Source organism: Cetorhinus maximus, chromosome 8 (assembly GCF_964194155.1).
Source record: "Cetorhinus maximus chromosome 8, sCetMax3.hap1.1, whole genome shotgun sequence".
NCBI classification, from domain to species: Eukaryota; Metazoa; Chordata; class Chondrichthyes; order Lamniformes; family Cetorhinidae; genus Cetorhinus; species Cetorhinus maximus.
Window position 1 is genome coordinate 9,291,209 of NC_135886.1, and position 22,207 is coordinate 9,313,415.

Below are 22,207 nucleotides of genomic sequence, written 5' to 3' on the forward strand. Positions count from 1 at the left end.
GAATTCCTCTCTCCCCAACCCCCACCCCACCTGAGAGATAAACATTGTCCAGGACTCACCAGCTTTGCTTTAAGTAGTGGGCCTTGGATTTTTCACATCCACCCAAGGGGGCCTTAGTTTAAATATCTCATCCGAAAGGTGGCCCCTCCAACAATGCAGCGCTCCCTCAATACAGTACTGGGGGTGCAAGATTGGGTTTTATACTCAAGTGTCTGGACCCAAGACCTTCTAACTCAGAAGAGAACACCATCCACTAAACCATAGCTGTCTGTCAGGATAGGAAGCTACGACCAGTTCCTCCAACTTCCTTCCTAACAGCCAACAAACACCCCAGCACAAAATGGCCAAGTCTGAGTGAGAGTCCACTTTCTAACTTGTAGTCAAACAAAAAATTACACAACTCATTAGTTTCGAAAATTTGAATACTATTAGACCAAAGCGCGTGGTCAAGATTACTACAATGTAGTGTCCATCCTAAACTCATGTTGCAAGATTGAATGGAGATCTGAAGCATGCCTTCACTCTCAAATGTGGTATTTCACAGCTCTCTGCTACAGTAGCGTTTGCAGACTTCACATACACAAAAAATAATTAGAATGGTTTTGATTAAAACCACATGGCCTCTCGTAAAATCATTACAGAATGTATTGTGCAATTACTTTTAAAGTTAGTTTTTCACAATTGAATGTCATTAGTTTTCTGATGCAAATGTTACGACATTCATTGTGGTACATCAGAACCCTTAGTGTTACCAAGTCTCTCCTTTCCTGCCTTTTCTCAGCAATTCACCAGTATCTCACTCAGTTCTACTCTAACTGTCCCAATGCAGCCAGGGAAAAGGAGGAAAATACAGAGAGCAGGTGCAAACACAATGGACTGAATGGTCTCCTTCTGCACTGTAACAGTTGAGAGAGAAAACAGCAGGGAGTCCTCCTCCATGGTATGACATTTCAATGCCCCAGTCAAAAAATCTCAGAGTCCAGAATTTCCATTGTTCGTGTCCCATTTATCTAACATTTAGCATGTTTTTATCTGCAAGAGAATGGAAAGCCACCAAATGCACCCAACGGTATACCAAATAAGCAAGGCTGTTTTTTTCCCCATCATCAAATACATGGAACAAAACAGAATAACATCTGACCACATACTGGAGAATCTGAACCACTCCAATAGTTTCAGTTCTGCTGTAGATACCTTCTCAGCTTAAGTTGCATGAGGCACTCCCTAGCTGCCTGTGTACCAGTTATTGGGGTTGACCCATTCAGCCCTATATTGACCTGTACAATAATAGAATCCAGTGGGCAACTGGAAGGGATAAATGTCTTCTCCATGTATGCATCTTTGCTCTCTCTCAAGGGATGAGATGAGGCTTGGTGTAAGTTAAAAACAAAATACTGCAGATGCTGAAAATCTGAATTAAAAACAGAAAATGCTGGCCAAACTCAGCATGTCTGACACTATCTGTGGAGAGAGAAACAGTGTTAACGTTGAGTCCGTATGACTCTTCCTCAAAGCTTGATTTAAGTTGTTGAGCTGTTCTAATCCACAGTAAAGATGCACTTACAGCAAAAGCTTCAATCATATTCACTTGCTATGATGGAGATAATTCATCTCCATGCAATATGAAAATAGCATGCATGCCACACCACTCTGTCAGCTTGGCCAATTTAAATGGACTAATACCTCTGCATTCTGCCTTTTCCAACCTTCCTATTCAGCACCCTTTTTGCCTCAACTGCAGCTTCTTTTGCAACAGCTGGACTGTTTTGTTTAGGCGTCTGACCTTGTGCTGAATTCCTGACTATTCAACCAAAGAGATCACTTTTTCCCCCAAAACAATGGAAGAGATATTTAATGATTATTAAGACAAATCATCAAATTGCTTGTTTGCAGTATGACTAAGCATCAAGACCAACATGTTAACATTTAACTACCAACCATCCCAAATCCCTTTTGACTTGTGCCAAGATATTTTTTAAAACATCCAAAAGCAACTACTCTAAATCCTTTGGTGTCAATAATTCTGAAATGTGACTGATCTCTTCATGCTTCTTTGCTCATATAGACAGGCAACCCAAAACCAGAAGGTGTATCCAAAAGGGATTACACCAAATCTCAAAACCTAAAAAAAAGTAAATATATCAAGGGTTAGCAGCTCATACAGGTAACTAATTCAGCTGGCCAAGGTCAGTGAAATGAATCACTGAAAAATGACCTCCAGTCATCAATCTGCATTCACTGCTGCATACAGAGACAATATACTAACTCCTCATACATGTATAAATTGCCTATAGGTGCACTAAACACATTTCTTTTCTGCTACAATGGAAGACTTTATAGCTTATAGAAGAGAGGAAGGGTGCCCCCAATAAACCCAGCCACCCACCACCCCCCCTTCCCCACAAACAGCCGGCCATCCCCACACCACCCAGATCCCGACCCCCACCCATTCCCCCAGTACCCGCCACAACCACCCACCCCCACGCCACCGCTCCCCCAGACCCAGCCCCTGCTCCCCAAGTCCAGAACACCCACTCACAACGCACAGCCCTGCCGCAGGCGCAGGCTCAGCCCCCGCCACCATGCACACGCCCCCGCGGTCTCCCTCTCCCAAGCGCGGCTCACCTTGCAGTAGCCCGGGCCGGGTGTCAGCCTCTCCGGGCCCGGTCTCACCCTCTCCCTCCAGGCCCTGCTCACCTTCCTGGGGCCCAGGGCTGCCGCCGTGCGGGTGCCGCAGTTCCCTGAAGTATTTCTTGGTCTCCCGCAGGTTCTGCCGCAGGTACGAGGCGTGTTTGCTGCAGCTGCCCAGGCTCCGCAGCAGCTCCCTGGCCGCCGGAGACAAGGAGCGGCTGCTGCCGCCGCCGCCACCACCACCACCGCCGCCGCCGGCTGCAGCCTCCATGTCCCGGCGTAGGCCGGTAGCTGGGCCCGGCTGCAGGGACTCCGACACCGGCCTCAGCTCCGGGACCGCCGCCGCCGCTGTTTTCCCTCAGAGGACAACACCCGCCCAAAGGATCCTGGGTAATGTAGTCTCGAAGCCCCCTGGGTACTGTAGTCCTGGGAATCATGGGTAATGTAGTCCCAAAGACCCCTGGGTAATGTAGTTCTGGGGATCCTTGGCAATCTGGTCCGTAGCCTTGCAGGTTCCAGCACTTCAGATGAAGATCCAAGTACCTTTTAAATGAATTGGACGTTTAAGCCTCAACCACCGATTTAGGCAGTGAATTCCAGACGCCCGCCACCCTCTGCAGGAAAAAGCTTTTCCTCATGTCCCCTCTAATCCTTCTACCACTCACCTTAAATCTATACCCTATGGTAATTGATTCCTCAGCTAATGTCTTTCCTGGCTACCTTATCTAGACCCCTTGTAATTTTGTCCACCTCAATTAGGTCACCATGGGTAGAGAAGGTGGCGTAGTGGAAACGTCACTGGACTAGTAATCCAGGCCCAGATTAATTCTCTGGGGACATGGGTTCAAATACCACCACAGCAGCTTGTGGAATTTAAATTCAATTAGGTCACCTCTCAGCCTCCTCAGTTCTAAGGAAAACAACCCTAGCCTATCCGATCTTTCCTCATAGCTACAATTTTCAAACCCTGGCAGCTTCCTCAAAAAATTCTATTCAGTTAGTGAGACACAATCTTCCCCTAACAAAGCCACGCTGACTATCCCTGATCAACCCTGGCCTTTCTAAGTGACGGTTTATCCTGTACCTCAGAATTGATTCCAATAATTTGCCCACCACCGAAGTCAGACCAACAGGTCTATAATTTTCTGGCCTATCTCTTGCATCCTTTTTTAAATAATGGCACAATATTTGCAGACCTCCAATCCTATGGTACCTCGCCAGTATCTCGTGAGGACTGGAAAATGATCCTCAGAGCATCCGTTATTTCCTCCCAGGCTTCCTTTAATAGCCTGGGATACAATCCATCCAGCCCTGGTGACTTATCTGCCTTCACGGATGTCAGTTGCTCCAGCACTTCCTCTCTCTCTATGCTTATCGTATCTAATGTTTCACACTTCCCCTCATTAACTAGAATGTCTGAATCATCCCTCTCCTTAGTGGAGATGGATACAAAGTGCTCATTGAGAACCCCGCCCACATCTTCAGTATCAATGCACAAGTTACCATGTGCATCTCTGATAGGCCCTACCCCTTCCTTCATTATTCTTTTGCTCATAATGTACTGGTAATACTTCTTTGGGCTTTCTTTGATTTTACCTGCCAATATATTTTTGTATCCTCTCTTTGCTTTCCTAATTTCCATTTTTACTTCACCCCTATACTTTCTACATTTCTCTAGGCTTTCTACAGTATTAAGTCTTTTGTGACTGTCATAAGCTTTCTTTTTCTGCTTTTTTTGACCTGTATGCTTATGGATAACCAGGGGCATCTAGATTTGGCAGAACCACCTTTTTTTTGTGGGGACATGTCCACACTGTACCTGTAGAATCTCACTTTTGAATGCTTCCCACTGATTTGACACTGTTTTCCCTTCTAATAGTTGTTTCCAGTCCACTCTCGCAAGCTCACCTCTGAGCTTCGTAAAATTTGTCTTCTGCCAATTTAGAACTTTCACTCCTGTTCTATGTTTGTCCTTTTCCATAATGATGCTAAATCTAACTGCATTATGGTCACCATCTCCAAAATGGTCCCCCACTGCTACTTCATCCACTTGCCCAGCTTCAGTTCCTAAGACTAAACCTAGAATTGGAGACAAGATTGAAACCCTGTGAGGTGAGCAGTTGTTGAGGCAGTCTGAGTTGGAGTGACTTTTGGAGAGCATTTCAAGGTGAGATCTTCAAAGATGAAGCCTGGAATCCTGCTTGCAAGAGTTCCAATCTCTGTCCAGTGGCTTACCACAGGGATCTGTGCTGGGTCCCCTATTATTCGTCATTTATACAAATGACATAGATGACTATGTGGGGGGTAGGTTTAGTAAGTTTGCTGATGACACAAATATTGGCCGGGTGATTGACAGTGAGATTGAGTGTCTTGGGCTACAGGAAGCTATAGACGGGATGGTCAAATGAGCAGATAAGTGGCAGACAGAATTTAACCCTGAAAAGTGTGAGGTGATAAACTTTGGAAGGAGTAATTTGACAGGGAAGTATTCAATGAACGGCATGACACTAGGAAGTTCTGAGGAACAAAGGGACCTTGGCGTGTGTGTCCATAGATCTCTGAAGGCGGAGGGGCATGTTAGTGGGGTGGTGAAAAAGGCATACGGGACACTTGCCTTTATCAATCGAGGCATAGATTACAAAAGTAGGGAGGTCATGTTGTTGTTGTATAAAACCTTGGTGAGGCCACACCTGGAGTACTGTGTGCAGTTCTGGTCGCCACATTATAGGAAGGATGTGATTGCACTGGAGGGGGTACAGAGGAGATTCAGCAGGATGTTGCCTGGGATGAAACATTTAAGTTATGAAGAGAGATTGGATAGACTTGGGTTGTTTTTGTTGGAGCAGAGAAGACTGAGGGGCGACCTGATCGAGGTATGCAAGATTATGAGGGGCATGGAAAGAGTGGATAGGGAGCTGCTGTTCCCCTTAGTTGGAGGGTCAGTCATGAGGGGACACAAGTTCAGGGTTAGGGGCAGGAGGTTTAGGGGGGATGTGAGAAAAAACATTTTTACCCAGAGGGTGGTGACAGTCTGGGATGCGCTGCCTGGGAGGGTTGCCTGACATCCTTTAAAAAGTACCTGGGTGAGCACTTGGCACGTCATAACATTCAAGTCTATGGGCCAAGTGATGGTAAATGGGATTAGGTAGGTAGGTCAAGTGTTTCTCATGTGTTGGTGCAGACTCGATGGGCTGAAGGGCCTCTTCTGCACTTTGTGATTCTGTGAGATTGGTTGACTCACAGTGTTACTGACGACTGAGTGGGTTGTTGAGAAATCCATGGAACCTATCTTGGTCGCATCTGCCATTTATTGTGCAATGTGGTGTGTTTGGCCACAGATTGCCTGTTAATTCACATGTACCTCAGATTAATCCTGAATGTTAGAGTATATGATAGATACTGGAAATTGTTTTATCTTTCTGACCTTGTATAGTAAATTTATTTTTCTTTGTTCAAAATGTGGGAAATCTTGTGGCTTTATTCTGTCAGCAAGTGTCTTGAATCTCAAACTTCATCTACTTTAAACAAAATGTTATTGGTCCCCAACCCGATCACACCAAAAGCCTGGGGGGTCTAGTCTGGGATCATAACATTTGCAATAAACAACAACATTCCATTTGCCTTCCTAATCACTTGCTGTACCTGCATATTAACATTTTATGATTCATGTACCAGGGCACTTAGTTCCCTCTGTACCTCAGAGTTCTGCAATCTCTCTCCATTTAAGTATATACTGCTTTGCTATTCTTCCTGCCAAAGTGGATAAGTTCACATTGTCCCACATTGTATGCCATCTGCCAAATTTTGCTCACTCACTTAATCTATCTATGTCCCTTTGCAGGCTCCTTATGTCCTCTTCACAACTTACTTGTCTAACTATCTTTGTGTCATCAGCAAATGGTGAGCAAATTACTGGCAAAATATTTTTTTTAAATGTTATTCATCTGACTGCACTTCACTGACACCTTCCATCACTTTGTTGATATGATTGAGAGTAGAATGATAATTTAGCAACAGTGGATGAATTGAAAGAAATGGTGATGAGGTAGAGCTGGGTGTCGCAGCATATATGTGAAAACTAACACTGTGCTTTCAGATTATATAGATGAGAAATAGGAAGGGGCCAAGGATAGATCCCTGAGAGACACCAGAATTAATGAAGCAAGAAGTGATGCTATTGCAAATGATACTCTGGCCACAATTAGAATGAAACCAGGTGAAAGAAGGTCTTCCCGACTGAACAACACTGTGCAATCATCAGCAAGCATCCCCACTTCTGACCTTATGATGGAAGGAAGGGCATTGATGAAGCAGTTGAAAATGGTTGGACCAAGGACACTATCCTGAGGAACTCCCGCAGCCGTGTCCTGGGCTGAAATGATTGGCCTCCAACAACCACAGCAATTTTCCTTTGTGCTAGGTGTGACTTTAGCCACTCCCACTGATTCTCATTGACTAAAATTTTACTCAGGCTTATTAATGCCATACTTAGTCAATGCCGCCTTGTTGTCAAAGGTGATCAATTCCACTGCACCTTTCGAATTCAGCTCTTTTGTCCTTGTTTGGACCAAAGTTGTAATGAAATTTGGAGGCGAGTGGTTCTGGCAGGTCCCAAAATGAATATTGGTGCACAAATTACTGGTGAATAAGTGTCATTTGATTGCACTCCGATAACACCTTCCATCATTTTCGTGAAATGATCGACAGCAGACTCATATAATATGCCAGATTGGACTTGCCCTGCTTTTTGCAAACAGAACATAGCTGGGCCATTTTTTCCCTTTGTTGGGTAGAGACCAGTGTGCTAACTATACTGGGACAGCTTGGCTGGAGTAGTGGTTACTTCTAGAGCCCATCTTCAGCACTACGGCCCGAATGTTGTAGGGTGGTGGGAGGGGACTTGCACTGCTTCCTGGGTAATATAGTCCTCCCATTGCCTCCTGGGTAAAGTAGTCTGCAGCCTCTCGTACTCATTCATTGCTGCTCCTTTCTCTTTACCTGATGTACCTTCCAGATCATGCAGTTGTATGATTAATAGTTTATTACCTCTTCTTCATATTTTATTAAATTTATTATCATCTAATTGATTTATCATAATTAAATGCACTATCATTTCTTTTTATTGTCATAAAATTAATATAGGACATTTAATTAACCCACATTCCAAAATCTTTTAGTGCTCTCAAACCCAGACCGTATCTTCCCTAAGGTTACTTCCCTATCTGCTTCCAGATCTAAGCCTTCTCAGATCTTCTCCAGGATACTCCCTGACCAGTGTGACCACACCACAGATCCCAGCTAAATTTCAGATTCCCTTACTCCAGTGTTTTGAAACACAAGATCCTGAATACTCATGTTTTCAACTTAAAATATTTGCTGAACTTTTAAAGTTCAAACATTAATAATAATCATCTATTTTATGCCTATACTTCATTAATCAACTTTTTTATTTTAGCAGTGCTCTTATTTTGTTTTCTTATCATTCATCCAATTAACATATTCACTTAAAATATTATTTTTGAGAGGGGAAAGCTAAGGAGCATATATACTAGACCGCTCCAGAACCAATCCTGCTCTCCTCACAGTCCAGTATCTCTCCCTGCCTCAAATCTATGCCCACTTTTTTTTTTAAAGACTGATGATTTCTGCTTCAAGAACTCCCCATACAAAAACATTCCATTCTCCAATAACCCTCATTGTGACCCTAGACCAAACCTCCAAGTTTTCTGTTACGATTGGTTAGGGAACAATAACCTTTTATTTAAAGTAGATGATGGTTGACATCCAAGACACTTTGAAAGAGAATAAAGCCACAAGATTCTGCATGTTTTGAACAAACAAAAATAAACTTTACTATACAAGATCAGAAAGATAAAACAATTTGCAAATACCATACACTCTAACATTCAAGATTAATGTGAGGCACATGTGAATTAACAGACAACCTGTGGCCAGACACACCACATTGCACAATAAATGGCAGATGCGACCAAGACAGATCCGATGAATTTCTCAGCAGCCCACCGAGACATCACCACAGTTTCCCCCATTGAAATCTCCCATCACAATGGCGAGACCAAAAGATCCTGCCAGCCGTGAGAGGCTGGAAAATTCCAGCCCGTGAGTTAACCATTCTCGTTGCAACTCTGTCATTCGCATGTGGTATTCCAGTTTTTGCATTTGAAGATCGAGCCTTGGAATTCTCTCCAAAAGTCACTCGGACTTGCGCTGCCTCAATGACTGCTCACCTTGCAGGGTTTCAATTTCGTCTCCCAAGATGCCGTTCCACTGGATTCCTGAGTCTGACTCACAAGTTAACTTCAGCTCTTTGGCCATGCTGAGCAGAACGCCACTGCTCCAAAGGGCTACCTATGCCCCAATGGCCGACAGAATGCAGCCTTCTGCTGCCTTTTCAGATCTTCAGGGTTTCTCCCGAGCTCTTACTTCTTAAAGTCTGCCGATTACAGCACTTTTACTGGCCAGGACTGGGACTACAGGCAGTCCTCAGATTCAAAGTCATGGAGACAAGGACCAAGTAAATGCGGGAGGTCACGTAGAGAGGTGGTGAGGCCTACAAGTGGGCGGGGGGGGGGGGGGGGGGGGGGGAGTGGAGAAAGTGGGCTGAGGGTCTTGGAGGAGAGGCTGGGGGGGGGCTTGGGTAGGTGGGGGGTGGAACGAGCAAGCATCTATGGGGGTGCAGACTTTGGTGGGTGTGGCGCCTGATTTGGAGAGTGGGCCTTTGAGGGAGGTCTCTCTGCCTTCCTGCAGAGGCCCGAGCGCGGTGACTTGCTGGGCTTGCCTCCACCCCTGAACTCTTCCCATCAGCCTCAAAATTGAGGCCAGGCGGGAAGCAGTCCTTAAGTAGCAGGAAAGCCACCCTTGGAGTTACCAAGGAGGAGCATATAAGAGATAGGGACAACTTTTCCCCTTTAGTCCCCAACTCAACATGGTCCTGCCTTAGCTTTGCATCTCCTCACAACTCAATGCCAGAGATGAGAGATCAAGTCCCTGGACTTTATCACTCTGCTCTCAACCTTTAAAATCATCATTACTTTTCATAATTGTTCCAATACTCATCATCTTCTGAGGAGAATTAGCTTTTCTTTCATGTTACTAGACCACCTATGGTTAGTAAGACTACAGACAGGCAAGAGTATCCAACTGCATTCGGCGTAGTCTTACTATGCTGAAAAGGCGGAGCTGGCCAACCTCTTTGCATGAAATGAGTCTCCTGTCAGTGACATTGCAATACTAATGAGCCCTATCACCAACTCACCAAGCTTGCTTTGGACCTTCTTTGTATTTCCCACCTTATCTGTTCTTATTTCAGGTTTCTGAGATATGCTGCACTTTCTTTCTTTTTTATTTAAAAAGAGACCCATTCTCAGCCTGAAGCATCTTTGTGCTTTGCTCTTTCAGGTTTCGCCATCCCATACACCACTATTCCTGAACCATCCCTGTAACCTCCTCCAGTCCAATAATTCTCCATGATCTCTGGAGCCTGGTCCAACCCTACAATCCTCTGAGATCCCTGTAACCTCCACCAGGAAAGCTGATATCAGTTTTAACATTAGTTCACCACAAGCTGCTCTGCTGTACTGTGTGTTGACTAAATCGATAACAACTTTGGCAGAAATCAGGTACCAGTTTGGTTACAACAACAACAACTTCCATTTATAAAGCATATTTAGTACACTGAAAGCCTCCGTAGGCATTTCACAGGAGTGTTATCAAATAAAATTTATTGCTGATCCACATTGGGAGATCTTAGGGCAGATGACCAAAAGCTTAGTTACAAATGTAGGTTTTAAGGAGCGTTTTAAGAGAAGAGAGAGTGAGGTGGAGAGGGAGAGAGGTTTAGAGAGGGAATTCCAGAGCTGAGGACTCAGGCAGCCGAAGGCATGGCCACCAACGATCGAACAATTAAAATAGGGGATGCGTAAAGTCAAAATTGAAGGAGCCCAGAGATCTCAAAGGCTTGTAGGGCTAGAGGGCATTACAAAGATAGAGAGGGGTTGAGGAAATTGAGAATTTGAAGACAAGAATGAGAACTTTAAAACTGGTAAGTTGCTGGACCAACTTCCAATGAAATTCAGAGAGCACTGGAATGATGGGAGAATGGGACTTGGTATGAGTTAGGATACGGGCAGCAGAGGTTTCTTACTCTTGTAACTGTATTCTTATTTTCAAAGCTCCTCTCCACACACTTGGTCCAGGACTCAAAAGTTCCTTTCATGCGAGACTGCCGTTACCAAGTAGTGGTAATCTAGTTAAAAACAAAAAATTACTGCGGATGCTGGAAATCCAAAACAAAAACAGAATTACCTGGAAAAACTCAGCAGGTCTGGCAGCATCGGCGGAGAAGAAAAGAGTTAACGTTTCGAGTCCTCATGACCCTTCGGCAGAACTGAGTAAAGTTAGGAGAGGGGTGAAATGTAAGCTGGTTTAAGGTTGGGTTGGGGGTGTGGGGGGTGGGGGGGGGGGTTGGTGGGGGGTGGGGGGAGTGTGGAGAGAAGTTGTGTGGGGGTGGTGGTTGTAGGGACAAGCAAGCATTGATAGGAGCAGATAATCAAAAGATGTCACAGACAAAAGGAACAAAGGGGTGTTAAAGGTGGTGATATTATCTAAGAAAATGTGCTAATTATTTTTAAATTATTTTTAAATCTATAACTGTAATACCCTGTCGTCAGTCTTTCCACCCGACCCCCACTAGAGCTGTACCTTGAGTGTCCAGCCATGCATTCTTAATTAGCACATTTTCTTAGATAATATCACCACCTTTAACACCCCTTTGTTCCTTTTGTCTGTGACATCTTTTGATTATCTACTCCTATCACTGCTTGCTTGTCCCTACAACTACCCCCGCCCCCACAAACTTCTCCACCCCACCCCCCCTCAACCTTAAACCAGCTTATATTTCACCCCTCTCCTAACTTAACTCAGTTCTGCCGAAGGGTCATAAGGACTCGAAACGTCAACTCTTTTCTTCTCCGCCGATGCTGCCAGTGGTAATCTAGTGTTGTGTATCCACTGCTCACAATGTGCTCTCCCCTACATTGGAGAAACCGAACACAGGTTAGATGGCCACCTTGCTGAACAGCTCCACTCTATCTGAGCTCCCTCAGGTCCCCCCACATTTAACTCTCCCCTCCTGTTCCCATTGTGACCCCTCAGCCACTGACTTTGCACACGGTTCTAATGAAGCTCAACAGAAGCTTCAAATTAAAAATCTCCTCTCTCCCAGTTACCCTGCACCCTTTAATGTTTTTAGTCTTTAGCTATATTCTTATTTTCAAAACCTGTTTTAATTTTGCATCTGACCAAGGGTTGCCAACCCTGGGTGGACACGTTCCAGGAGGTTTCATCACTAGACTTCCCGCATCTAATCACCCCTCCCATCAAACCGCTTTTCTTCTCCTACTCAAATATTTTTACAACCAACAAACAAACTCAAAGAAAAATTAAAGAAGCATGACAATTTTAATGTTTTTTTATCCTATATTTTATCACATCGGTTTCCAGGAGATTAATCTTTAATTCCTGGAGACTCCAGACAACCCTGGACAGTTACAACACTGATCAGATCTCCAGCTTTCCATATTTTCTGCCTCTTTCTATTTTCTCACATTTCCCAAACACGTCCTCGGTTATCTGGTTCCTTGATAACTTAATGCTTCAATTTATTTCTTGTCAGAGATGACCATTTTTTATCTTTCCTCGCTGGGTCTGTCTGACATATTTTCCACCTCCCCTTTTCTCTGATTATATGACTGGGTCTGCGCGGTTCTCATTTCTCAGTTCTGCAAAAGGATTTGAATGAGAAAGTTGTCTGTTCCCTTGAGATATGCTGAGTTTCCAATTCCTGTGGGTTTCCAATTTTTTCTGTTGGTGTTAATTCCTGGCAGTAACTTTTTTTTTTGCTTTTTACATTTTGTTATGAGGTAAGGGCTCAGATTTGATGGTGGCAACATTGGCAAAACTGCTGGCATTTGCCATTATTACTCCACTGAAACTTAGTGATTTCGGGAATCTGCACATGTGCAGAAAAATGCGGGAATTCAGAAGCTGCTGTTGGTGATTCTACACTGCTCCAGATTACGCACAGTTGATGTTTCCCCAGAGTGCAATTCCTAAGCAATCAGTGAGAACTCTAACTCTTAGGTTTTGGTATTGGTGTAAAAACCCCAGAAATAGCTACGCCTTGAGTGAGGTACAACTGAGGTTTTAATAGCATGCCAAGTTGATAGTTACTGCTGAACAGACTCATTGGTCATTCCATGATTCTATTCAGAAGAGAAAAGATTTGCAGGGTTATGGGGAAAAGCTGGGAAGTGGCTCTAGGTGAATTGTTCTTGCAGAGAGCTGGTATAAACATGATGGGCTGAATGGTCTCCTTCTGTGCATGTAACCATAGAATAGTGCTATTCTATGAAAGAGTAATTTTATATTTCCTGTTGAATGTCAAAATTCTTTAATATGATAAGATTTTTTTTGAAGGTTGTTTATAGTGATATTCTAACTCCTAATTTATTCCAATCCAAATAATTTATTTTGCTGTCTGAAAATATAAATTAAAAGTGAAAGGATTCAGGGCTTTGAACTTACTAGTTCACTGTCTGCGAAAATACTTCAACATGATTAGCTGTTTAAAAACAAAAAGCTAAAAGCTACTGCGGATGCTGGAAATCCAAAACAAAAACAGAATTACCTGGAAAAACTCAGCAGGTCTGGCAGCATCGGTGGAGAAGAAATCAGTTAACGTTTCGGGTCTTCATGACCCTTCGGCAGAACTGAGTATAGTAAGGAGAAAAGTGAAATATAAGCTGGTCTAAGGTTGGGGGGGCAGGGGGAGAGAGAAGTTGAGGGTGGGGTGATTGTGGAGATAAGCAAGCAGTGATAGGAGCAGATAATCAAAAGATGTCACAGACAAAAGGATCAAAGAGGTGTTGAAGGTGGTGATATTGTCTGAGAAAAGTGCTAATTAAGAATGGAAGACAGGATACTCAAGGTACAGCTCTAGTACTTTAGCTCTAACTTTTTTAGTCTTTCCACCCCACCCCCACTAGAGCTGTACCTTGAGTATCCTGTCTTCCATTCTTAATTAGCACTTTTCTCAGACAATATCACCACCTTCAACACCTCTTTGATCCTTTTGTCTGTGACATCTTTTGATTATCTGCTCCTATCACTGCTTGCTTATCTCCACAATCACCACACCCTCAACTTCTCTCTCCCCCCGCGCGCCCGCGCACCCCCCCCCCCCCCCCCCACCTTAGACCAGCTTATATTTCACTTTTCTCCTAACTATACTCAGTTCTGCCGAAGGGTCATGAAGACCCGAAACGTTAACTGATTTCTTCTCCACCGATGCTGCCAGACCTGCTGAGTTTTTCCAGGTAATTCTGTTTATGATTAGCTGTTTACCTTGTGTGATGATATCACTGCTGATACTTGCCTGGAGATCCCCTGAACTTTGTGCCAGATTTCAAGTGCCGTCAAGAAAGGGGGAAATGTGAGCCACAGAGATTGCTGGATCTTTGCGGGCAGCTTTCTTCAAGATCAGCAGTGAATTTTGTCACTTCACCACTGACTGCAAAATCCAGTCCAAACTCTCTTTTCCTGGAAGCAAGGCAAATAGTTCAGTAAAACACACTGTCAAAGGGTCATGTATAAAAGATTGGTGTGGAAACAATGGTGCAGAGGCCTGTCTAACACTATTATGGGCCAGTGTCAGGAGACAACTGGAACTCTTGTACCCTTTCCCCTTACTGTCCATAATCAGCATGGTTTTGGAGAGAAGGATGTGTGTGTTTCTTAGCCCCCAGAGCATATGGTCAATTTAAATAATAGCAGCAAGTTTTTGAAGATTTAAATGAAGAGGGATTATTTATTTGAAATGCTAAATTCCCCTTTAATCACTTAAGACTCTCATAAATACACACAAACACACACACACACAACATGCTTGAGAAAAATACAGTTAAAGAGAATAGGGCACTTGTAGACATTGTAGGCTCGATTAAGCAAGATGTCTTTTCCACTCTTAAATTGTAGTTGCGATGAGTTCAAATAGCCGGATTATTGCAGGATTCCCTTGAAGATGTGAAGGGTCAGCAGATCACGAAGTTAGGCATTTGTGGTTTTTGCACCAGGAGGTCAAATTTATTTAAGGCTAGCCTTGGATTCAGGATAAGGCTGAGAGGCTTTTTAATAAGTAATAATTAAATTCAGAAATGTGAATTGGAAATTGTTAAATATATCATCTGATTTTCTCTTCCCATCTGCATATTCTAAGATTCTACTTCTCAAAACATCTTCACTAAATTAAGAAAGTTCTTTATATTTAAAGAGCTTCCAAGTTTAATAAGGTTTTGGTGTGACCACCTCAGCCTGCAGCTGATATTCTGCAGTGGTGTTCTTTGCAGATTATCCGGGTCTCTTGGATCTTTGGATAATAAAACTCGTTATCTCAAGTCGGTTTCAGTCACATAACCAATACTGGTGTTGTCCAACCAGAATGGTTTGAAAGTCCGAAGCAATTACTACATAATAGGAGATAGATGGTGGTCTCTGACATTTGTGGATAACTGGCCTATTCAGCTCCCTTTTGTTAAACAATGATCTTGGAGACGTGAAGAATGGAGGTCTACTGACTTTACATTTTGCGTAAATCACAGACAATAGCAGATACAAATCCTATAGATCAGTTCCGCCCGGGCATGTCCATTCAAGGGTGGGGGAAGAAGCTCTCAGCCATAATTATTCAATCAGGAACTTTCCAAAGGTTTTAGGCAGAAATTGCAAAGGTCACCTGACCATAGCAGCTATCTTTCACAGTCTTGTCAGTGTTCATCTTTAAATGAAAGTCCGTTCTGAGAAATTGTATATGAACACTGTCCATGTTTAAGATGATGATTCGGACATGCCTTTACTGGGCATGTCAGGAACCAATACAGCCAAATTCCAACGTCAGGCATGGAACTGGAATTCCAGTATCTTGTATCAGCCATAAATATCTTTTCCTTTTCGTTTTGGAAGTTTGATTTAAAATGGCCAATGCAATGAGGTTTTGATACAGCAAATGAGGAGAAACTGTTTCTATGGCATTAGAGTTATCAACCAGGAAACATAGAGGTTTAACATAATTAACATAAATCAAAAGAACCGGAGAGTTGTTATGATGTAGAATCGATGCCGAAATGGGTGGTGGAAGGAGATTCAATAGTAACTTTCAAAGGGGAATTTGATAAATACTTGCAACCTCTCTTATCTGGACCAAGTCTTTTCCGGATTTTGTAATTTTCTGGATTATAGAATGACTTCAGAATGCCTAATCTAGATATTTACCTGAAGCATAAAACAGTGACAAAAATTGTAAATCAGTAATCAAAATTACTTTATTTAAAAATATGTCTTCCATTTTTCTGCTCCCAAAGTACTGGCACTAAAATGATGTACAAGTTGCCTGGGTCCGCTCAATAGTTTTCCTAATAACTGGTGTTTCCAAACAATAGATTTCCAGGCTGGAGAGGTTACAGTGTGCTAGAAAGGGGAAAAAAGGATGTAGGAACATGGGAAAAATAGGAGAGGAGTGAGATTAATTGGATAATTCTTTCAAAGAGCTGGAACAGGCATGACGAGCTGAACACCCTCCTTCTGCACTGCATGTTTGAATGATTCTTTGACCAAAGTCATGAATTTACACTTTTAACAGAAGAATTGATGGAACAAGAATACCAAAATATTGGTAAAACTCCATGAACCCCAAGTAATTAAAATAGACTTGAATTTATTCAGTCCTTGTGAGCCAGAAGCCCTGAAAATGACAGGTCAGCTCATTTTCAGAAAGAGGAGAAGGACATAAAATAACCTTTACACCAAACCAAGCAGTCGATCTGTGGATTTTTTTTCAATGTGTAATTACCACGGAAGCGAATCTGGAATAAATTATTAAACGCCCCTGCTCAGTTTTTTGCTGAGTTTTAAAAACTCAACAAATCCAATTAAAATTTGATCCACGAAAAGAGGAGTCACGGAAAAACTAGTGTCCCGTGTAAGATATTCTTTGACAATGTGAGCTAGCTTTGGAAACTGTGCCATTAAAATGCCTAATTGAAGTAAAAACTATTCAACTTTTATATAACAACAACTTGCTTTTATATAACATCCCTAATGTGGTAATACATCCAAAGGCACTTCACAGGAGTGTTCCCAAACAAAAGTGACACCAGGCCGTATAAAGAGTTATTAGGACAATTGAGCAAAAGCTTGATCAGAGGTAGCTTTTAATTAACAGGTTAAAGAGATAGAGAGGCTTAGGGAACAAATTACATCCCTTGGGGCTTAAAACTTGAATGCGCTTTCACAAATATGGATATTAACAGGTACAGGCTTGACAGGCCAAATGGCCTCCTTCTGTGCTGTACTGTTCTATGACTCTATGAATAATAAATGTTCACCATAAGCTGATAAAAAGCACGCTCTACTGAAGCAATATTTTTTTTGTTCCATTTCCTGCATCATGTCTTTCTGATTGTTAATTTCTAGCCTAGTGCAAAACCAGCTTCAGGCAGGAGAAAACTTTCAGCCCAGCTGGCTCACTTATTCAAAGTACTCCCTGGATGCATTTCTAATGACCCTGAATTCATATCGTTGATGATTGTGAGGGACCAGGACCTCACATTGTATATTTTTTTCATAAAATACATAGAGGTATGCTCATTGCTTTCTCTAACAATTTCAAACTGGACAAAGACCTAAAATGGATGAATCTATGTCTGTCTGTGACCCCGAACAAAAGGAGCGACCTGGCAGTATCGGGGAAACTCGCACATCGTTATCCCTGAACAGCCCCTAATGACCCCTTGTGGGCGGCACAGACCAAATTCAAAGAGAGCTATACAAAGACCATCTGCATTTCAAAACCCAGGCTCCAAACAGGGATCTGCTCGTCTGCTAAGACAAAGCACCACGCAACCTTCCTTTAGATTCTTGATTGCTGAGACATTTAACAATCTCGGGGACCCAGCCAAAAGATACACATGCTTTGTCAAAGAGTGTAGAGAGGTTGGAGTCATGTGACATGGGCTTGTGGAACCAGTAATTTGCCAGAACGAAGAAACAGTAAAAACTGGGAAACAAGGATACTGGTCCGAACTAGTCTTGTACACCTTCAAATGGAACACCAATAAAAACTGGGAAATAAGAGTACTGGGCCTGAACTGCTTTTTCCTTCTGGGATTGCCTTACTGAACTACAAAGTCTCAGTCTGCTTTTTTATCACCTGACAAGCAGCCTCACAGACAAGGAGCTCTGGCCCAGGTTGGACACCTACCCCCATCTACACTGCTCCTGCTGGAAATTCTGTCCCATCGCCTACCAGACTGATTCATCTCTGCATGCCTATCTCAACATGTGAAGTCAACACGATGGGAAAAGTGAATTATCCAGCATCGGTTTTCAGCTCACTGATCTCAGTGCAGGAATACCTCAGTGTACTTTGATTCTGGGCTCTGGAACCCCCATGAAACAACATTTCTTTTCTCTGTGGTCTCTGCGCTGTAAATATTTCTTTTCTCTATCCCTCTCATTTACTGTACAAATCTAAAGGAGGCAATGCCATGACCTTCTTCCCGCATTTTGAGCGTGTGCAAATAAGCTAACCCTTTGAGTTCAACCTGTCCAAGTTTGCTGTGGGGTTATTAACACAGAATTGGATTGCACCAAAACTTAGGCGTTGGGGAATATGCCACTCTTATAAAGAGGGAAACAAATCAAAACACCTTTCTGTTTATGGATGGGTGGTGAGAGGAGAAATTAGTGTTGTTTAAATTAACCCCCTCCTGTCCATAACAATCATGTCTACTGCCTTCTTGAAACCCATTGTGGTTTCTTGTAACCTCAGTAAACTTGAGTTCATCCAAGACTCTGCTGCCCGTATCCTAATTTACATCAAATCACCTTTACTCATCATCTGCCCTACATTGACTCCTGATTTGACAACACCTAGATTTTAAAATTCTCATCCTTATTTTCACAGCTCTTCATGGCCTTGCCCTTCCTTATCTCTGTAACCTGCTCCTGCCCTATAAACGTCTGAGATATGCACTTCTCCAATTCCAGCCCCTTCTATATCCCCAATTTTCTTCACTCCATTACCTTCAGCTGCCCAAGCACTCGAATTCCCTGGTAAACCTTTCTGCTTCTCTACTTCTCTCTCCGCTTAAAGATGCTCCTTAAAAGCTATTTCCTTGACCAAGCTTTGGGTCATTTGCTCCAATGTGTTGTTCTGTGTCTCAATGTCAACGTTTGTCTGATAATTGTTTTTTGCAATGCTTTACAATGTTAAACGTGCTATATAAATGGAAACTGTTGTTGTTGTTCAGCCACTCATGCTAGTGATCTGTTCAACATACTTGCCATGCTTTTAGTAAAAATATTCACCTACGTTTCCGGTTTTCTTTTGCTGTCTTTCTTCATTATTTTATGTTGTCGTCTCATTACAACGTAAAATGCCCTAACCCATCTTTTGGGAATGTGAAAGACAGGAGGCCTTTTATCCATTCAGTTTAAGCTGAATTTGAAACCTAATCCTAGAGAGCCCTAAAATTGCTCTAGTGAAGTGATTTTTACCCATCCACATACAGCCATGATGGGCCAAATTACCTCTTCTTGCACTGTAAGATTCTACGATAAACTTCATTCTATGAAAGGCAAATTACTGTGGATGCTGGAAATCTGAATTATCAACAGAAAATGCTGAAAATACTCAACAGGTCTAGCAGCATCTGCGGAGAGAGAAACAGAGTTAACATTTCAGGTTGATGACCTTTGTCAGGCCTACCCTTGACATCTTGTGAAGTTGAAGAAAAATGTACTTTTTCATAAAGATTATGAATCAGACAATACAACAACATACTAGTCTTTGTGTGTTACAATGGCCTCTTTTTAATAAGGAGAATTGTTTATTTAGTCAGAGAACAGTGGACTACTGATCATGGCATTAGGGCAAAAGTTCCCATTGCACAATTCAAATAAGAGCAGGGAAGTTCTTCTCAGTGTCCTGGTCAATATTTATCCCCCAATCAACAGCAACAAACTCAGATATTCCAGTCATTATTGTATTTCTGTTCAGGGGACCTTCCTGTGCCCTGATTTGCTACCTCATTTCCAACATTATAAGAGTGACTACACTTCAAAATACATAATTGGCTGCATAGCACTTTGTGAGTCACCCTGAGTTTGTGAAAGGTTCCATATAAATCCAAGTCTTCTTTTATTGGACGAAAAACCCATAAATTCCCCAGCATTAGTTGTGAAAGCAAATTCAGTAAATGGTCATGAAGTTGATTGGATTGTTGTAAAAATCTGGTTGGTTCTTTACTGTCCCTCAGGAAGAGGAAATTAATGTCCCTCAGGGGACATTATCTGATTTGGCCTCCATGTGATTCCAATTCCACACTATGCAGCTGACTCGAAATGCCCCAGGTCGACTAGTCATAGGAAATAAAAATGCATTGCCCAAAAACATATGACTATATACCTTTCTAAAATCTTTCAAGTTAGGGTAGAAAGTGAAAAGGCAATAAAGCAGAGAGATTCAGGCTGCTATTCATGACGTGGTCAGGCTCTGCTTTAAATTCACCATTAATCTCCGTCCTCCCTCCATCTCACCCCGTCAGTTAAATATCCTGCAAAAATTCACAACCAAGACTGACACATGTGGAATTGTCTTTTTGGCAAGGTAACCTGCTTACCCCAGTTTGGGTTAGTGCCTGCAGAGGTGGGAGAAGCAGAAAAAAGGATACACTTAAATGCTTATGAAAAATACAATTAACATTGTAATAAACGTAAAAATACACACATTCATTAAGCAAGACAAAATGCCAAAGAAAAGCAATAATACGGGAACACAAACCTCTAGAACATGCTACACCACTGCTTCACAACATTAACTCACTCTCACTTAAGACACCCCATGCTGAAATTTACTTTAATCCTCTTTGTGGTTGTACTCATGAATACCTCCAGTATATTAATTTATTTCATCCTCAGGAACTATTCAAATAAATCTACTCTAAGTTCTCTCACCCTCCATGACACCATTTCTGTGACGACACATCCATCAACATTCTATGCACCCAGTTACAGATTTTGCATTCTACCCTTTCTGCTTCTTTATCGTGTACTCAACACATTGCAACAAATGTATCTGACTCTTTCACAGCATAAGCATGTTTCTTTAATATTTTTTCCACCAATTAATTATTTCTCATTTCATTTGCTTTCTTCAAATTATATTTGTGATTGTAGCAATTGCCTGATTGCATAAATTTAAGAAAAGTATTTAGATACCTTAATAAAATAGGCCTTAAAAATAGGCCCCAGAGAGGGTGTAGATGAGGAACCTAAAAGTCTTATATAGGCACATAAATAGTAAAAGGGTGCTAAAATGAAGTGTGGGGCTGATTATGGACCTAAAAGGGGATTTACACATGGAAGCAGGGGCATGGCTGAAGTACTTAATGAGTACTTTGCACCAGTCTTTACCAAAGGAAGAAGATGCTGTCTAAATAATGGTGAAGGAGGAGGTAGTTGAGAGACTGGTTGGACTAAAAATTTATAAACATGGGGTATTAGATTGACTGGCTGTACTTAAAGTTAATAAGTCATTAGGACTGGATGAGGTGCATCCAAGGATACCAAGGGAAATAAGGGTGAAAATTGCAGAGGCAATGGCCATAATCTTCCAATCCTCTTTAGGTTCAGGGGTGATGCCAGAGGACTGGAGAATTACAAATGTAACACCTTTGTTCAAAAAAGGTTGTATGGATAATCTCAGCAACTACAGGCTGGTCAGTTTAAATCTTGGTGGTGGGAAAGCTTTTAGAAACAATAATTCAGGACAACATTAAGTCACTTGGACAAATGTGGATTTGTTAAGGAAATAGCCAGCAAGGATTTGATAAGGGAAAATCTTGTTTAACTAACTTGCTTGAGTTTTTTGATAAGGTAACGGAAAGAATTGATGAGGATAATGCAGTTGATGTGGTGTACACGGACTTCCAAAAAGCATGTGATAAAGTGCCACATAACAGGCTTATTAGCAAAGTTGGAACTCATGGAACAAAAAGGACAGTGGCAGTATGGGTACAAAATTGGCTTAGTGACTGGAAACAGAGAATTGTTGTGAATAGCTGTTTTCTGGAATGGAGGAAAATATTTAGAGAGGTTCCCCAGGGGTTCAGAGCAGGATTCCTGCTTTTCTTGATACATATTAATGGCCTAGGTTTTGGTATACAGGGCACTTTTTCAAAATTTGCAGCTGACACAAAACTTGGAAGTATTGTGAACTGTGAGGAAGATAGTGATAAACTTCAAGAGGACATAAGCTGATGGGATGGGTGGACCTATGCAGATTAAATTTAATGCACAGAAGTGTGAAGTGATTCATTTACATAGGAAGGATGAGGAGAAACATGAAATAAAAGCTACAATTTTAAAAGGGATGCAGGTCACAGAGGGACTTGGGACTATATGTACACAAATCATTGAAGGTGACAAGGCAGGGTGAGAA

At 42.3% G+C, this 22,207-nt stretch overlaps 1 protein-coding gene across 2 annotated transcripts in view; it reads right to left on the reverse strand.

Moving 5' to 3' along the window:
• dstyk (dual serine/threonine and tyrosine protein kinase) overlaps window positions 1–2,974 on the reverse strand; it is a 130,284-nt gene extending 127,310 nt beyond the window's left edge. For both annotated transcript variants that reach the window (XM_078546425.1, XM_078546424.1), the window contains exon 1: window positions 2,626–2,974. In XM_078546425.1, coding sequence (XP_078402551.1) covers window positions 2,626–2,902 — 277 coding nt within the window. In that variant the 5' untranslated portion in view covers window positions 2,903–2,974. The remainder of the gene's footprint in view (window positions 1–2,625) is intronic.
• Window positions 2,975–22,207: the final 19,233 nt, after the last annotated feature.